This window comes from Brassica oleracea, chromosome C8 (assembly GCF_000695525.1).
Source record: "Brassica oleracea var. oleracea cultivar TO1000 chromosome C8, BOL, whole genome shotgun sequence".
In the NCBI taxonomy this organism is placed as follows: Eukaryota; Viridiplantae; Streptophyta; class Magnoliopsida; order Brassicales; family Brassicaceae; genus Brassica; species Brassica oleracea.
This window is the reverse complement of record NC_027755.1, coordinates 14919239-14931969: the sequence shown is the minus strand read 5'-3', so window position 1 is coordinate 14931969 and position 12731 is coordinate 14919239. Positions and strand designations below refer to the sequence as shown.

At 44.6% G+C, this 12731-nt stretch overlaps 2 protein-coding genes across 2 annotated transcripts; both read right to left on the bottom strand.

Moving 5' to 3' along the window:
* Positions 1–2193: 2193 nt before the first annotated feature.
* LOC106312006 lies at positions 2194–2613 on the bottom strand. The gene has a single exon (XM_013749371.1). It carries the CDS (start codon positions 2590–2592, stop codon positions 2194–2196), a length of 399 nt encoding a protein of 132 aa, XP_013604825.1. The 5' UTR covers positions 2593–2613.
* An 8751-nt stretch (positions 2614–11364) lies between these two features.
* LOC106312004 lies at positions 11365–12303 on the bottom strand. The gene is made up of 3 exons (XM_013749370.1): positions 12074–12303; positions 11749–11907; positions 11365–11660 (listed from the first exon to the last, which is right to left on the bottom strand). The coding sequence occupies exons 1-3, from the start codon at positions 12239–12241 to the stop codon at positions 11535–11537; spliced, it is 453 nt and encodes a 150-aa protein (XP_013604824.1). The 5' UTR covers positions 12242–12303; the 3' UTR covers positions 11365–11534.
* Between the last annotated feature and the right edge of the window lie 428 nt (positions 12304–12731).

Genomic DNA, 12731 nt, shown 5'->3' with positions numbered 1-12731 from the left:
CGCCGTTAAGGTTTCCACCTGTTTTGCGAGAGAGGCCACGAGTTTTCCTTGTTTGTTCGAATTTTTCTGAGCGGAAGTGAACATTTCCGTCATCTGGTCTAGTATCGCGGTATCGGCAGTGACCGTTGATACATTTCCAGCTGGAGTTTTATCAGCGTTAGCATCGACGGGAGTCCCGTCGTGCGTTTGCGGGTCTTTGTCAGCGTTGGTCGTCATATCGGACTGAGCGTGTGTGGTTGCGAGAGAGATAGATCCGTACACCCCCTCCTTCTATCGCCAAACTGTGGGAACCAAAATTCACGCCGTCGAGTTTTGTTAATCGGAGGAAAGCTAAGTTAACCTAGCCTTACCTGAAGGTCCCGGTTATAGAATGCTCTCCCTTTTTGCTCTTCGTCCTAGGTCCTCCTTATATACTCTTCCTTAGGTCGGTTTACCTCTTCTCGGGCCAGATTTGTCGTGAAGCGGGCTTTTCCATATTTCCTTCTTCTTTGTGATTATCTTCGGAAATTTGACATTTATCTCTTCCCGCTGATGCGATAAACCGTCATACCAGTTTTTGGGTTCAAGTATTTTGGGACCAAAGATGGGCCGTTGTCCGCAATTCGGACCCTCTTTGGGCCGTATCGGGACTTTAGCGTTTTTATGATTTTACTCGCGAAGTAGCCGTTGGTATAGGCATGGTTCTTCCAACATTACCCTTTTTCTTCGCATAGCCGAGGCAGTTGGTTCTCTGTTTATCTCCACTTCATCTCCCATCCACCTTCTTGAATGAGAACGTTTTGGCAGCGATCGACCCGTATGGGTCGAACACAGGTCTGATCGACGCTGGAACCGCGGCCTTTCGGCAAACCCCGACGAGTTCTCAGGGCGATCATGGGACGAGAGGTCGTCAGCGGGGTCAAAAGGTCCGAAGATGCGACTGCTCCAGTTGTCTCGGACCCCGCTCCGGTTGCAGCCAGCCTCATCGTGGGGGAGGAGTCGTCGATTCTGATACTCGGTGTTAGCGATGCGAGTCCGACTCCTCCTCTGGAAGCTGATGGGGAGGGATCGAACCCTGTAGATCTGCTCGAACTCTCAGATTCTTCAGCTGAGGAAGAAGATGGTGAAAAGTCCGATGAGCAGGTCCCAAGGAATAATTCACAACGAACAGAGGAAAGAGTGGTTGACAACGTTGAGAATCCGCCTACTTTGACAACGGATGGGACTGGAGGCGCCTCAGATCAGCTCGAAGCTCGAGTCGTTGAGGAAGACACCGATCGTACCGAAGATTGACCTCGTGTGTTGTTGTTGTTTCTCTTAAGCTTTCTGTTTCTAGCCCTATGAGGCTTTTGTTGATGTAATTCCGAACTTCTTTATTTTCTGGCTGTGTTTTTCGTTTCGAACCTTCGGTAAGCCTTATGGTTGTTTTTTTTTGTTTTAAACAAAGTTTTCCTTAGTCGTGAAACAAAATCTCCTGGACTCGGAAGTGCCGGTTGCCTTTCGATGAGTCGCTGAATTTTGTTTCGGACATTAGATTCTAACGATTTTGATTTGGCGATTCGGTCAATGTTTTGAAGTAAACTGGAGAATCAATTATTCGGTTTTATCGAGTCTTGACGGGTTATGCCATCAGTTCGAGTCATCGAAAAAGTTTAAGTTTTTGAATTCGAAGACAATCGTTTGTTTTTCGAGCGACAGCGGTTCTCAATCGATCTCAAAGTAATCCTAAAAATATTAGGTTGGCCAAACCTGACTTTAAAGGATCCTAAGATGATCGAGAGCTATCGTCTCGATCGCATCGGCTGAGACCGTGATACGACCGGGAGTCCCCCAAGCACGTGTCTGATCAGGACATGCTCGTTAGTGGGTGTGAGTGCTAGTACGTTTGTTCGAGAGACAAGGTCGTGCTCGTGCGTAAGCATCGCCAAAACAATTCGCGCTCCCACTTGTTGAGAGATTGTTTTGATTGATCGATGATGATGATTTTTTTTTGTCATAGCTGGACCGGTTAAGGCTGCCTACGTACCTATGGGAGAGGATCAAGCCATTCGTAGTTCCTTTTTGGTGAGCGAAAGTGGCAGTTGATGCGCATTCCCTCGTTTTTTTTTTGCGAGTGAAAGTGACTGATTGTCATTCCCTCGTTGGTTTTGAGGTCTGATCGAGCAAAACTGGCAGTTGCTCGATCGTTAGATACGTTTCTCAAGAGTAGTATCTTCAGAGATGCATGGAGTTCCATGCTCCGGGAACAGGTTCGCCAGTCGATGTCTCGAGTCGATAGACTCCTGGTTTAACGACTTGGGCGATCTTGTACGGTCCTTCCCAGTTAGTCCCAAGCTTGCCTGCGTTTAGCTCCTTAGTGTTTTCGAACACTTTGCGGAGTAGGATATTGCACAGCTCGAGAGGTCGAGACTTGACCTTCTTGTTGTAGTAGCTCTCGATCTGATGCTGATAGTTCTGGATGCGGAGCAAGGCTTGGTCGCGTCGTTCCTCGATAGCGTCTAAAGCGTCGAGCAGCATGTCGCTGTTAAGCTCAACGTTCTGTGGCATTTTTGACGGATGTAGACTGGTTACGTTCACTTCGGCGAGAGCCATAGCTTCGACTCCGTGGGCCATTGAGAAAGGAGTTGATTTCGTTGCTCCTCGAGGAGTCGTTCTATGCGACCAAAGAACACCGTCGAGTTCATCGGCCCATCATCCTTTTTTCAAGTCGAGGCATTTCTTTAACCTGTCGATTATGATCTTGTTGGATGCCTCAGCTTGACCGTTGCTCTGCGGGTACCGCGGACTCGATGTATTGAGTCGGATTCTCCATCTTTCGCAGAATTCTCAAAATTTGTTCGATATGAATTGGGAGCCATTGTCAGTCACTATTTCGTAAGGTAGGCCGTGGCGACAGATGATGTTTTTCCACACGAACTGTTGAACTTCTTTTTCTGTTATGCAGGCGAAAGCTTTCACCTCGATCCACTTTGTGAAGTAGTCAGTTAGGGCTAGGACGAAGCGCTTCTATCGAGAGCTCGGCATAGGGCCGATTATGTCCATTCCCCATCTCATAAAAGGGTATGGTGTCGTCATCGTCCGTAGCAGCTCTATCGGGGAATGGATTGTCGAAGCGTGTCGCTGGCATTGCTCGCATCGTTGAGCGTATGCTTCGCAATCCGCGTTCATCGTTGGCCAGTAAAAGCTGAGGCTTTTGACTTTTTGAGCGAGTGCTCGACCTCCCGAGTGATTTCCTGCAGCGCCTTCATGCGTTTCGGCCATGACAAGATGTGTTTTTTTGCCGTAGATGCATTTCAAGAGTACTTTAGTTGCGGTCCATCGATGGAGCTCTCCATCCAAGATGACGTAGTGGGCGCTCCGTGTCTTGAGTAGTCTCGCAATCCATTTCTCGGGAGGTAGCTTTCCATTGACCAGATAGTTGATGAATTCTGTCCTCCAGTCGGCAGCTTCAGGGGTCTTCGTCCATGGGGATGGCTTCGGTTATGAGTGCTACGACGGTCACTTTGCTAGGCAAGAGCTTGATGCTTGGTTTGTCGATCTTGTGGATGGGAATGGTCCATTTCACCTGATCGTGCAGCCTGCTACCCAAGGCAGCGAGGGCGTCGGCGAATACGTTCTCTCCTCTGGGGACTTTGGTGAGTTCGAAGAAGTCAAAGTCTTTAGCGAGTGTTTGAACGACTTTAAGGTACGCGTCCATTCGTTCGTTGCGAGCATCGTAGTCGCCGCTAAACTGACTGGTAACGAGTTGTGAGTCACAGTATGCACTGAGGCGTTTTGCTTTGACAGCCTTAGCTAGTCGTTGTCCTTCGATCAACGACTCGTATTCTGCTTCATTGTTTGAAGCGGTGAAGCCGAAACTGAATGACTGTCTGATTAGCTCGCCTGTTGGGGACTGCAGTTGGACTCCTGCTCCTGATCCTTTGTTTGTGGATGATCCGTCGATGTGGAGTATCCAATTTTGACTTGGAAGGATTAGGTCTTGCTCCAACTCTGGCGCGAGCTCGATCCGGAAGTCAGCGAGGACTTGAGATTTTGCTGCTGTTTGACTTTTGAACACAATGTCGGGCTTGCTGAGCTCGATAGCCCACTTCGATAATCGTCCAGACTGGTTAGTGTTCTGCATTACTGTGCGGAGTGGTTGATTCGTCAGTACTTCGATCGTGTGCGATTGGAAGTAAGGACGCAGCTTCCTTGCTGATGTGATGACAGCAAGAGCTATTTTCTCGAGGGTGGGGTATCTAGTTTCTGGGTCGGTCATTCGTTTGCTTGTGTAGAAGATGGGCTTTTGCTCTTCTCGATCTTCTCGGATGAGAACGCTGCTGACCGCGGTAGAGGATACTGCGATATAGAGAGAAAGTGTATCACCGGCTTCGGGTTTAGATAACACGGGAGGAGTCGTAAGATACTGTTTGAGCTGTCCGAACGCCTCTTCGCACTTCTCGTCCAAGACGAATCGCTTATTTCCGCGCAGTAGCTCGTAAAAGGGGAGGCATTTATCCGTGGACCTAGAGATGAAGCGGTTCAATGCTGCAATCCTTCCCGTGAGTCGATGGACTTTTCTGCTATTTTTTGGACTAGGGAGATCAAGTATGGCTGTGATCTGCTTAGGATTCGCCTCGATTCCTCGCTGGCTGACGATGTATCCCAAGAACTCGCCTGAGGCGACGCCGAAGGTGCATTTTGCCGGGTTGAGTTTCATTCCGTATTCATTCAGCGTTTTGAAGCATTCTTTTAGATGATTTAGATGGTCCGCCGCGCGGAGTGACTTAACCAGCATGTCGTCGATGTAGACCTCCATCTTGTTCCCTAATTTGTCGGCGAACATTCGATTGACGAGTCGTTGGTAAGTCGCACCGGCGTTTTTAGGGCCGAATGGCATCACTTTGTAACAGTACGTCTCTCTATCGATGATGAACGCTCTCTTCTCTCGATCATCTGGTTGCATCATGATTTGATTGTATCCTGAGAAGGCGTCCATGAAAGTCAAGAGCTCGTTTCCAGCGGTTGACTAGACCAGTCGATCGATATGTGGAAGTGGGTTGCTTTCTTTGGGGCATGCCTTGTTTAGATCGGTAAAGCGACGCAGACGCGTCACTTTCCGTTCTTCTTCTTGACGACGACCGGGTTTGCTAACCACTCCAGGTATCGTACTTCAGCGATTGAACCGGCTGCGAGGAGTCGCTCGACTTATTCGTTGACGGCCTTGCTTCGTTCAGGGCCAAGCTTGCGTCTCTTTTGGAGAACAGGCTTGATGGTTGGATCTACATTCAACTCATGGGACGTTATGGCGGGATTTATTCCCCTCATATCTGACGTCGCCCAAGGGAACGTTGATGCGTTCTGCTTCAGAAAGTAGATCATCGCGCGTTGCATTTCTTCGGAGAGGGAAGCACCGACTCGGACTACTTTGCTTTGGTCTGAGTCGTCGATCGTGACTTCTAGAATTTCATCTTTTTGAGGTTGGATTTGCTTTGCTATTGCGTTGATGCGAGGAGTCGATTGTTGCATCCTCACCATTGCAATCAGTAGATCACGTGCCACCTGCAGGTCCCCGCGAAGTGTCTGCACTTGACCGCTCGTTCGGTCCTGGGAACTTCACGCACTGATGATACGTCGATGATATTGCCTTCATCGAATGTAACCAGGTGGTCCCGAGGATTGCGTTATATGGAGCCTTTGTTCGGATAACAGAAAACTTGACTGTGGGTGTTACTCCACACGCGTAGACTGGGAGCTTGATCGTTCCGATCATCGTCTCGAAAGCTCCGTTGAATCCGGTGAGGGAGCGAGACGACGGTTTCATATCGCGCAAATCGACTCCCATCTTATCGAGTGTATCGCGAAATATCAGATCAACCGAACTGCCAATATCGACAGGAACTTTAGCGACGTCGCACTTCTCGATTCCTACTTCGACGAGCAGGGGGTCGTTATAAGGTAGGTGAACGCCGATGGCATCGTCAGATGAGAAAGTGATCGAGGGATCATTCTCAGGTTTCGATGGCCATTTCTTCGAGGTTACTGCCTGTCGTCGATGGTCCTTGACTGACCGCACCGAGTCGCCGCAAGGTGGCGAGCCTCCCATAATCACGTTTACGAAAGGGGGGCGCATGACCCGTCTGTCGCGCTCGACCCATCTGTTTTGTAGATGAACCCTTAGGTCGTTAGACGAGTCCTCGACAATAGGTTCGTGTCTGTCACCGTTCTGGGCTTTCGTCGCCTCCAGCTTTCGTCGTAAGTTTGAACGTTTAGGTCGGTTGAGCTTGATCCTGAGGTCTTCTAATTTCGAATTGAGCTGATCGCGCAGGTCGATGACTCGTGGCTTGAGGTGGGGTCGAAAACTGGAGTTTTCGACTCTATTAGCCTTGGACTCCTCGATGATCGAGTGAAGATCATCCTTAAAGTTGTGCATGCGATCGGTTATTTGCAGGTCGGTTGTATGCGATTTTCGCCTGAGCTTGTTTCTCAGATCATTCGACTCTTTCGGTATGCCGTTCTCACTTGGTCGCTTGTTGGAGTGTTCGTGCGAGTCGCAGACTTCGTTGTCCTCTTCTTCGTCCGAGGAGGAACTCGGTCGTGCGAGGATGACTTGGACACGTCGACGGTTACGAGGTTGCTCTTCTTCGATTTGTGCTTCGCCCTCATCTTCGTCCTGCTCCTCTGGTTGTCATCTTCTGCGCGTTTGGGTCGGGCTCCGGCCTTGTCTTGATTTTTATGAGCTTTCTTCTCTTTGTTCTTGCTCCAGCTCTTGGCGTTGTTCTGCCTAGGCTTGGGGAGCTCGACGTTGGTTGTTCCGTTTTCGTAAGATGAGAAGAGGGCATCGACCAGATGCCTGCAGTTCCTCGTATCGTGCGGCTTGGACTTATGGTAGATGCACCATAGGTTTGGCTCGGTCGGGCAAGGATTCGAAGTTGAAGGCGCCGAAGAGGTATGCGTCTTCTCGTCGTTCTCCCAGACGTTCCAACCCTTCTCGCGCACGGCGACAGTCGATCCCGGGGCCGGGTTTTTATCTTCGACGACATAGACGAAGCTTTTCTGCTTATTAGACTTGTTGCTGTCGTGGTTCTTGGCGTGCCTCAGGAGCTTTTGGAGCAGTCGTCGGTTTAGCGGCCGCATTCATTTTCTTGAGTATCGCTGCTGTGTCTTCTTCCATTCCGATGAAGTTGTTCGACCTTGAAATAGCATCTTGAAGCGACCTGGTGGGGTTTCTGTAGAGATCCTCGCGAAACAGGGACTTGAAGTAGAGGGTATTCATCAACGCGTCAACGGCGATGATTTCCGGGATATGCACCTTCGAAGAAACAGATTTGACCTTCTCCATGAAGTCGCGGAGGCTTTGGTTCGCTCCCTGAGATAGGTTCCAAAGGTCGGATAGGGTCGCTCCTTGTCTCGTAAACATAATGTACTGCTTGAGGAACGCGGACGTCAGGTCGTGAAAGTCGTTGATGGAGTCTCGTTCCAATCTAGTGAACCATCCAAGGGCTGGTCCTTGAAGACTCTCGACGAAGAGCCGGCAATATCCATCGTCTCTTTCCTCATCGGAAAAGTTAGTTCGACCCATCGCGATGTTGAATGCGGTGATATGGTCAGTCGGGTCTGCCTTTCTGGCGTAAGTCGGAAGGCGGATTTTCTCGGCTGGTCGGTACCGTATGTCGGTGATTCGCCGAGAAAAGGGGGTTTTTAGGGTTTCGGCGAGGACGCGTTCGATTAACGGCGCCAAAGTAGGTCCATCAAGCATTCGGTCTTTCATGTCCAGGAACGACTGCTTAAGCTCGGCGAGTCCCCGGATGGTAACGAGATCTACGCCACCGGGTGTTCGAACCTGGGCGGCGTTTGTGTTCGTCGTGTTTTCTGCGTCGGTTGTTCGGCAAGTGTCGAACAGCTGTTTTTGGACCGTCGAGGCCGGATCTCCTGAGTTTCCAGCCAAAGGAGCCAAGTTGGCGGCGATGGCGGCGAGTTGATCGTTCGTCGCCTTCTGGACGGCGTCTTGCTGCGCCATCCTCTCGAGTATGGTGTCTGCGAAGGCCGCTGCTGTCGGAGCGCCTTCAGTCGTAGGTGACTCGTCATCGGACGGCGACTCAGATCGAGCCATGATCTTTGCTGACGCTACTTTGTCTGCCCCACGGTGGGCGCCAACTGTTTGAACTGAGACTGTCGATAAACTAGTAAAGAGAAAGGACGAGTTCTCGTCGGCGGGTCAAGACAAAGACGTGTTTTATTAGATCAATGAGTCGAAACAGTGTTACAAAAGGGGGAGAGAACAAAGGAATTAGTCCGGCGAAAGCTAGTTCGTCGGACCGTACAAGTCGGCGAGAAGTAAGATATGAAACCCTAGATCTAGCCGAAAGTGAGTGTAGTAGTATACGGATCCCCCCATTGTTGCCTTTCCTCTTCTTTTTATAGACACGTGCTCGTTAACCTAATCTTCCTTGTCCTGGTGGGCCTCGTCCTGGTGGGCCTCCTCGAGGATTGGGCCGAGGTGTCGGGCCGCTACCTCGAGTCGTCGAGCCGACAACGTAAGATTGCTCGCCTCGCTGGTCAGAAGCAGTCTAAAGCCGAGCCGATCACTGGCTGGCGAGTCGACGAGCCGAATCTCTTTGTTGTGATCATGTGTCTGGATAATTATCTTGTTGGCCTTTTGGGAGGGCTAGGCGCATACCCAACAGTGGTCAGGTCATTGGGGCTTGCAGATACCTGAGTCCCGAGCTGCAACAAGGTTTGGAGATCCAGCGGAGGCAGGGGGGTGAGTGTTTCTCGAAAGGGAGAGTTGGCTTACGTTCTTCAAGCTATAAAGAATCCATTGAGCAGTTTTCCTTTCACAAGTTCTTTGCTGGAGCCTGGAGGCCTCGGATTTAAGCGAGGATCAGAAGCAGTATCATGCGAGCAGCAGATCTCAAAGATTGTTAAAACATGGACACCAAAAGCATTGAAGATGGGTGAGTTTGCAAACGTATCTTTAACGTTTTGTTCACTCGCTGTTTTGCTCATCATTTCATTTAAGTTAGAGAGAACAGAGTTCTTCGTTGGCTGCGTCATAAACGCAGTGCTAAGCTAAGCCCTGTTGGTAGTAAGAGAGAGGAATCTTCACCCACTGAAGGCTCCGTGGAGCTCTATCTACACAAGGTTTTGAAACAAATGGCTGATGGGTTCTCGGCTATACGCATGGAGTTCAGGTAACACTTCTCTCCACTATGTTTAGTTAGCCGGCGGAATTAAGCTGAGATCAAGGATAACAACCATAGAATGTTTGATATCTCTTTTTATCAATCTGTCTGCTGGAGATGAATTTCATTTTTTTGTCTGCTATCCCAACCATTGAGAAACTTTTGAATGATGACTAGAAAGCTTTTGCCACCATTCAAATTCTAAAGCCTTAAGGATTCATTTTGTCAGTGTTTGTTGTGTTGTACTGAATAGGATGGCATGTGCAGCCAGTGCAGGCGAAGGTGTGCCTCCGAAAAAAGTGCAAGGCATGTTCCACAGTAGCAGATGGACGAGTCCAGAAGGATTAGGGCTAAGTGCTTGCAGGAAGATTCTGAAGCTAATGAACGGAGAGGTTCAGTACATAAGGGAATCAGACGCAGATAGGTTTACGAGGAAGGGGAAAATGTAATAGTTTTATAGTTAGAGCTTTTGTTGGATGGTCACTGTTGTTATTAGTCTCATAGAAAGAAAATATGTTACTTTGATCTGTGCTGATGCTTATAAAAACACTAAAAGAAAATATATTTCAATATTAATCCATTTACTTTCAGTCTTCTGCTCCCACATTCAAAGTCAACCGTTTTTAGTTTCCATTTGCTGCAAATTAAGATAGATGAGCATCACATAATATCTACTTTATTAAAATAGAAGTACAAATAAGAAATAATCTTAAGACTTACAACTTAATTAAAATACAATACCACTGAAATAATTAATAAACTTAAATCTAAATTAATTTTTTTCCTAAATCTATTCCACAACAAATTCATGATAAATATTACACTTAATGCACATTAATACTATAAACCTTAATATGTAAAGTAGAAAATTTCTTTCCATAAATTCGTGGGTATTATCCTCTATTAAATAATTTTTATTACATTTTTAAAATTTTATTGTTAATGAAATCAATTAAAAATATTTATAAAATTTAAAGGATATGTCGTATTTGGGAATTAAAACTTAATAATGAGAACATCTTTAAAAAGTTCAAGTTTACTTGATAATTCTAAATTTGTACCTAATTAAAATTTTCAAATAACCAATTTGACTAATCTATTTAATTGACGATATTGTTTTAGATATATATATATAACTAAAATGCTATTAGAATTTTAAAAAAAAATTATGTATGATATTACATATGTTCAATTGAATTTTACCTTAAATTATTTTTCTTTAGTAAGGATTTGAAATATTAGATTTGGTAATAACATGTACATTTAAGTATTAGTATTAAAAAATTAAAAACACCTAAGATTTTTCTTATGAGAAAATTGTAATAGGGAAAGTTTCAAAAGAATATTCTTCAAGTTTTGTATGTAAAGAAAAACATTTAGACAAGATAACAATATTCTAAAAAAAAGAAAAAAGTTCAAATAAAATAAAAATCCGGCATATAATAAAATGTTAAAGTCAATAAGTTAAAATAAAATTAAATTGATAATAATATAAAAAAAATGTAATTACCATTCTAACAAATTACTCATTTTAATAAGTATAATATAAATATTTTACTAAAAATGCATGACGAATATTTATATATCGGGTTGAGAAATTAAAAATTAAGACTACTTATATAGCGGGTTGGAATGAGTAATGCATATAACTAAAAATAAACTAAAAACTATATTTTAATTATTATGCGTAATGTCATAATAAAAAAATACATAATTACGTGATAAAAAACAAAAGTATATTCCTAAAAAATGAAAAAGTGGTTTCTCTTTTTACTGGGAACTCAAATGTTGTAAATAATTATTTCCAACGCGTATCAAACCCGACCAATGAAAGGCTACTAGCATTTCCTTTACCACTAGCCAACTCGATATCGGGTAAATAAAAATGATATTGGTTATATAAAAATAAATATTCACGTGATATTTATATTTACAGTTATATAAATCATTTGACTTTTACTATTAGTGGAATTACGTAACAGCAATATATGTATTATGTGATGTATTTTTGTCACCATTTTATTATAATTTTTATAGATTATATAATGGTGTAAAAAATATTTAGTTACATTACGTAAACAAAAAAAAATACCCGCCCGACCGAGCGGGTCCAGCTCTAGTAGAGTCTTTATTTTATCAGTTATGGCCCCCACTAATATATAGTTAAACTCTACAAGCATGTCTTAACGAGTAGTGTCTTCGTGTTGAAGCTATGCATAACAAGTAATATCGTCTATGGTCCTTTTTTTCTGTATTCGGAGCAAATGCAAACGCTCTATTTCAAGTTTCTACATGAACAAACAACTTAACAAGTTGTTTGTAGTGTAGTAACTTGCTGTTCCATATGTGATTAACTAGTTAGGTGAACTGGAAACACAAGTAAAAGTAAACTCAAAACAGATCTGCACCAGGAGCCTCTCCTTTGTCCCACTCAACATCATCCCCATCTTCCTCTTCAGCTACCCCTTGCTGATTCAGTAGAGCGGCAAAGTAAGCTTTGCGATACTCATACTGAAGCTAAAATCAATGAAAAAATGTTGTATCAAATATTCTGGTACCGCGGAATCCTCATCTGAGCTACTATATATGTTAACAAAACGCGTACCCTGAAATCCTCATGTGAGCAACCATCATCACCATTTGTTTCCTGTCTCATCTCCATTCCTTGTCTATCCATCCATGGAGGCAAGACTTGCATACTATTACTATAATCTCCACCTCTATGTTTGACATCTTCTTTACCTTCACCAAGGTTATCCTCAACCTAACCATGTAATAAGAGTACTTATGAAATAAATGAAAAGGAAATTTTTTACTCCTTGTTAATTAGGGTTTTCTAAAATAAATCTATTTTGATCCCCTCATAGCCCTGAACCTGTCTTATACATTAACAAGGAAGAGAGCAAGCAGCCTCAGAATAATTACGTTACCTTCGTGGTGGCTTCAATGGCTCTATGAGAAGCTTCAACGGCTTGGCGTTGCATTTCCGCAGCATCGATGGCTTTCTTCTCTTGTTGTAGCTTCAGCTTCCCACTCTCCTTCCTCTCTATGTGCTCTTTCTCAAGCTTCTCCCTGGCCGATCTAAACACTGATTCCATCTTTTATGAGTCGAAGGTTTTTGACAGAAATTTGGGTTTTGAGGAAAAGTGATTATCTCTTGTTGTTATTCACGTCTTTATGATGGATATATAAGTTCTCTCTCTTGATCGTCAAGATCTGGGCTTCTCTTGGATTCTTTTACGCCCTGTTATAATTTTATAGAACCCAACAAACCAAGTTCAAAAATAGTCATGCTTATATTGCGGGTGATTGGTTGGACGGTAACAGGTGCTTTAGCTTTAATTTCTATCTCAAAACCAAAATTTAAAAAATCATGCTTTATATAAATTTTAAAGCTAAATCCAAAAAATTAAAATAATAACTGTAATTGTTATGAACCGGATTATGGATGGTTCATAACCAAGAGATTATGATTTATAATCTTTCCATTTATCTATGACGGTGTAATCTCCTATATAAGGAACCTCTATGTTACGAATAAAGAGAGACTTTTCCATTACTTTTATAACACATTATCAGCACGAAACC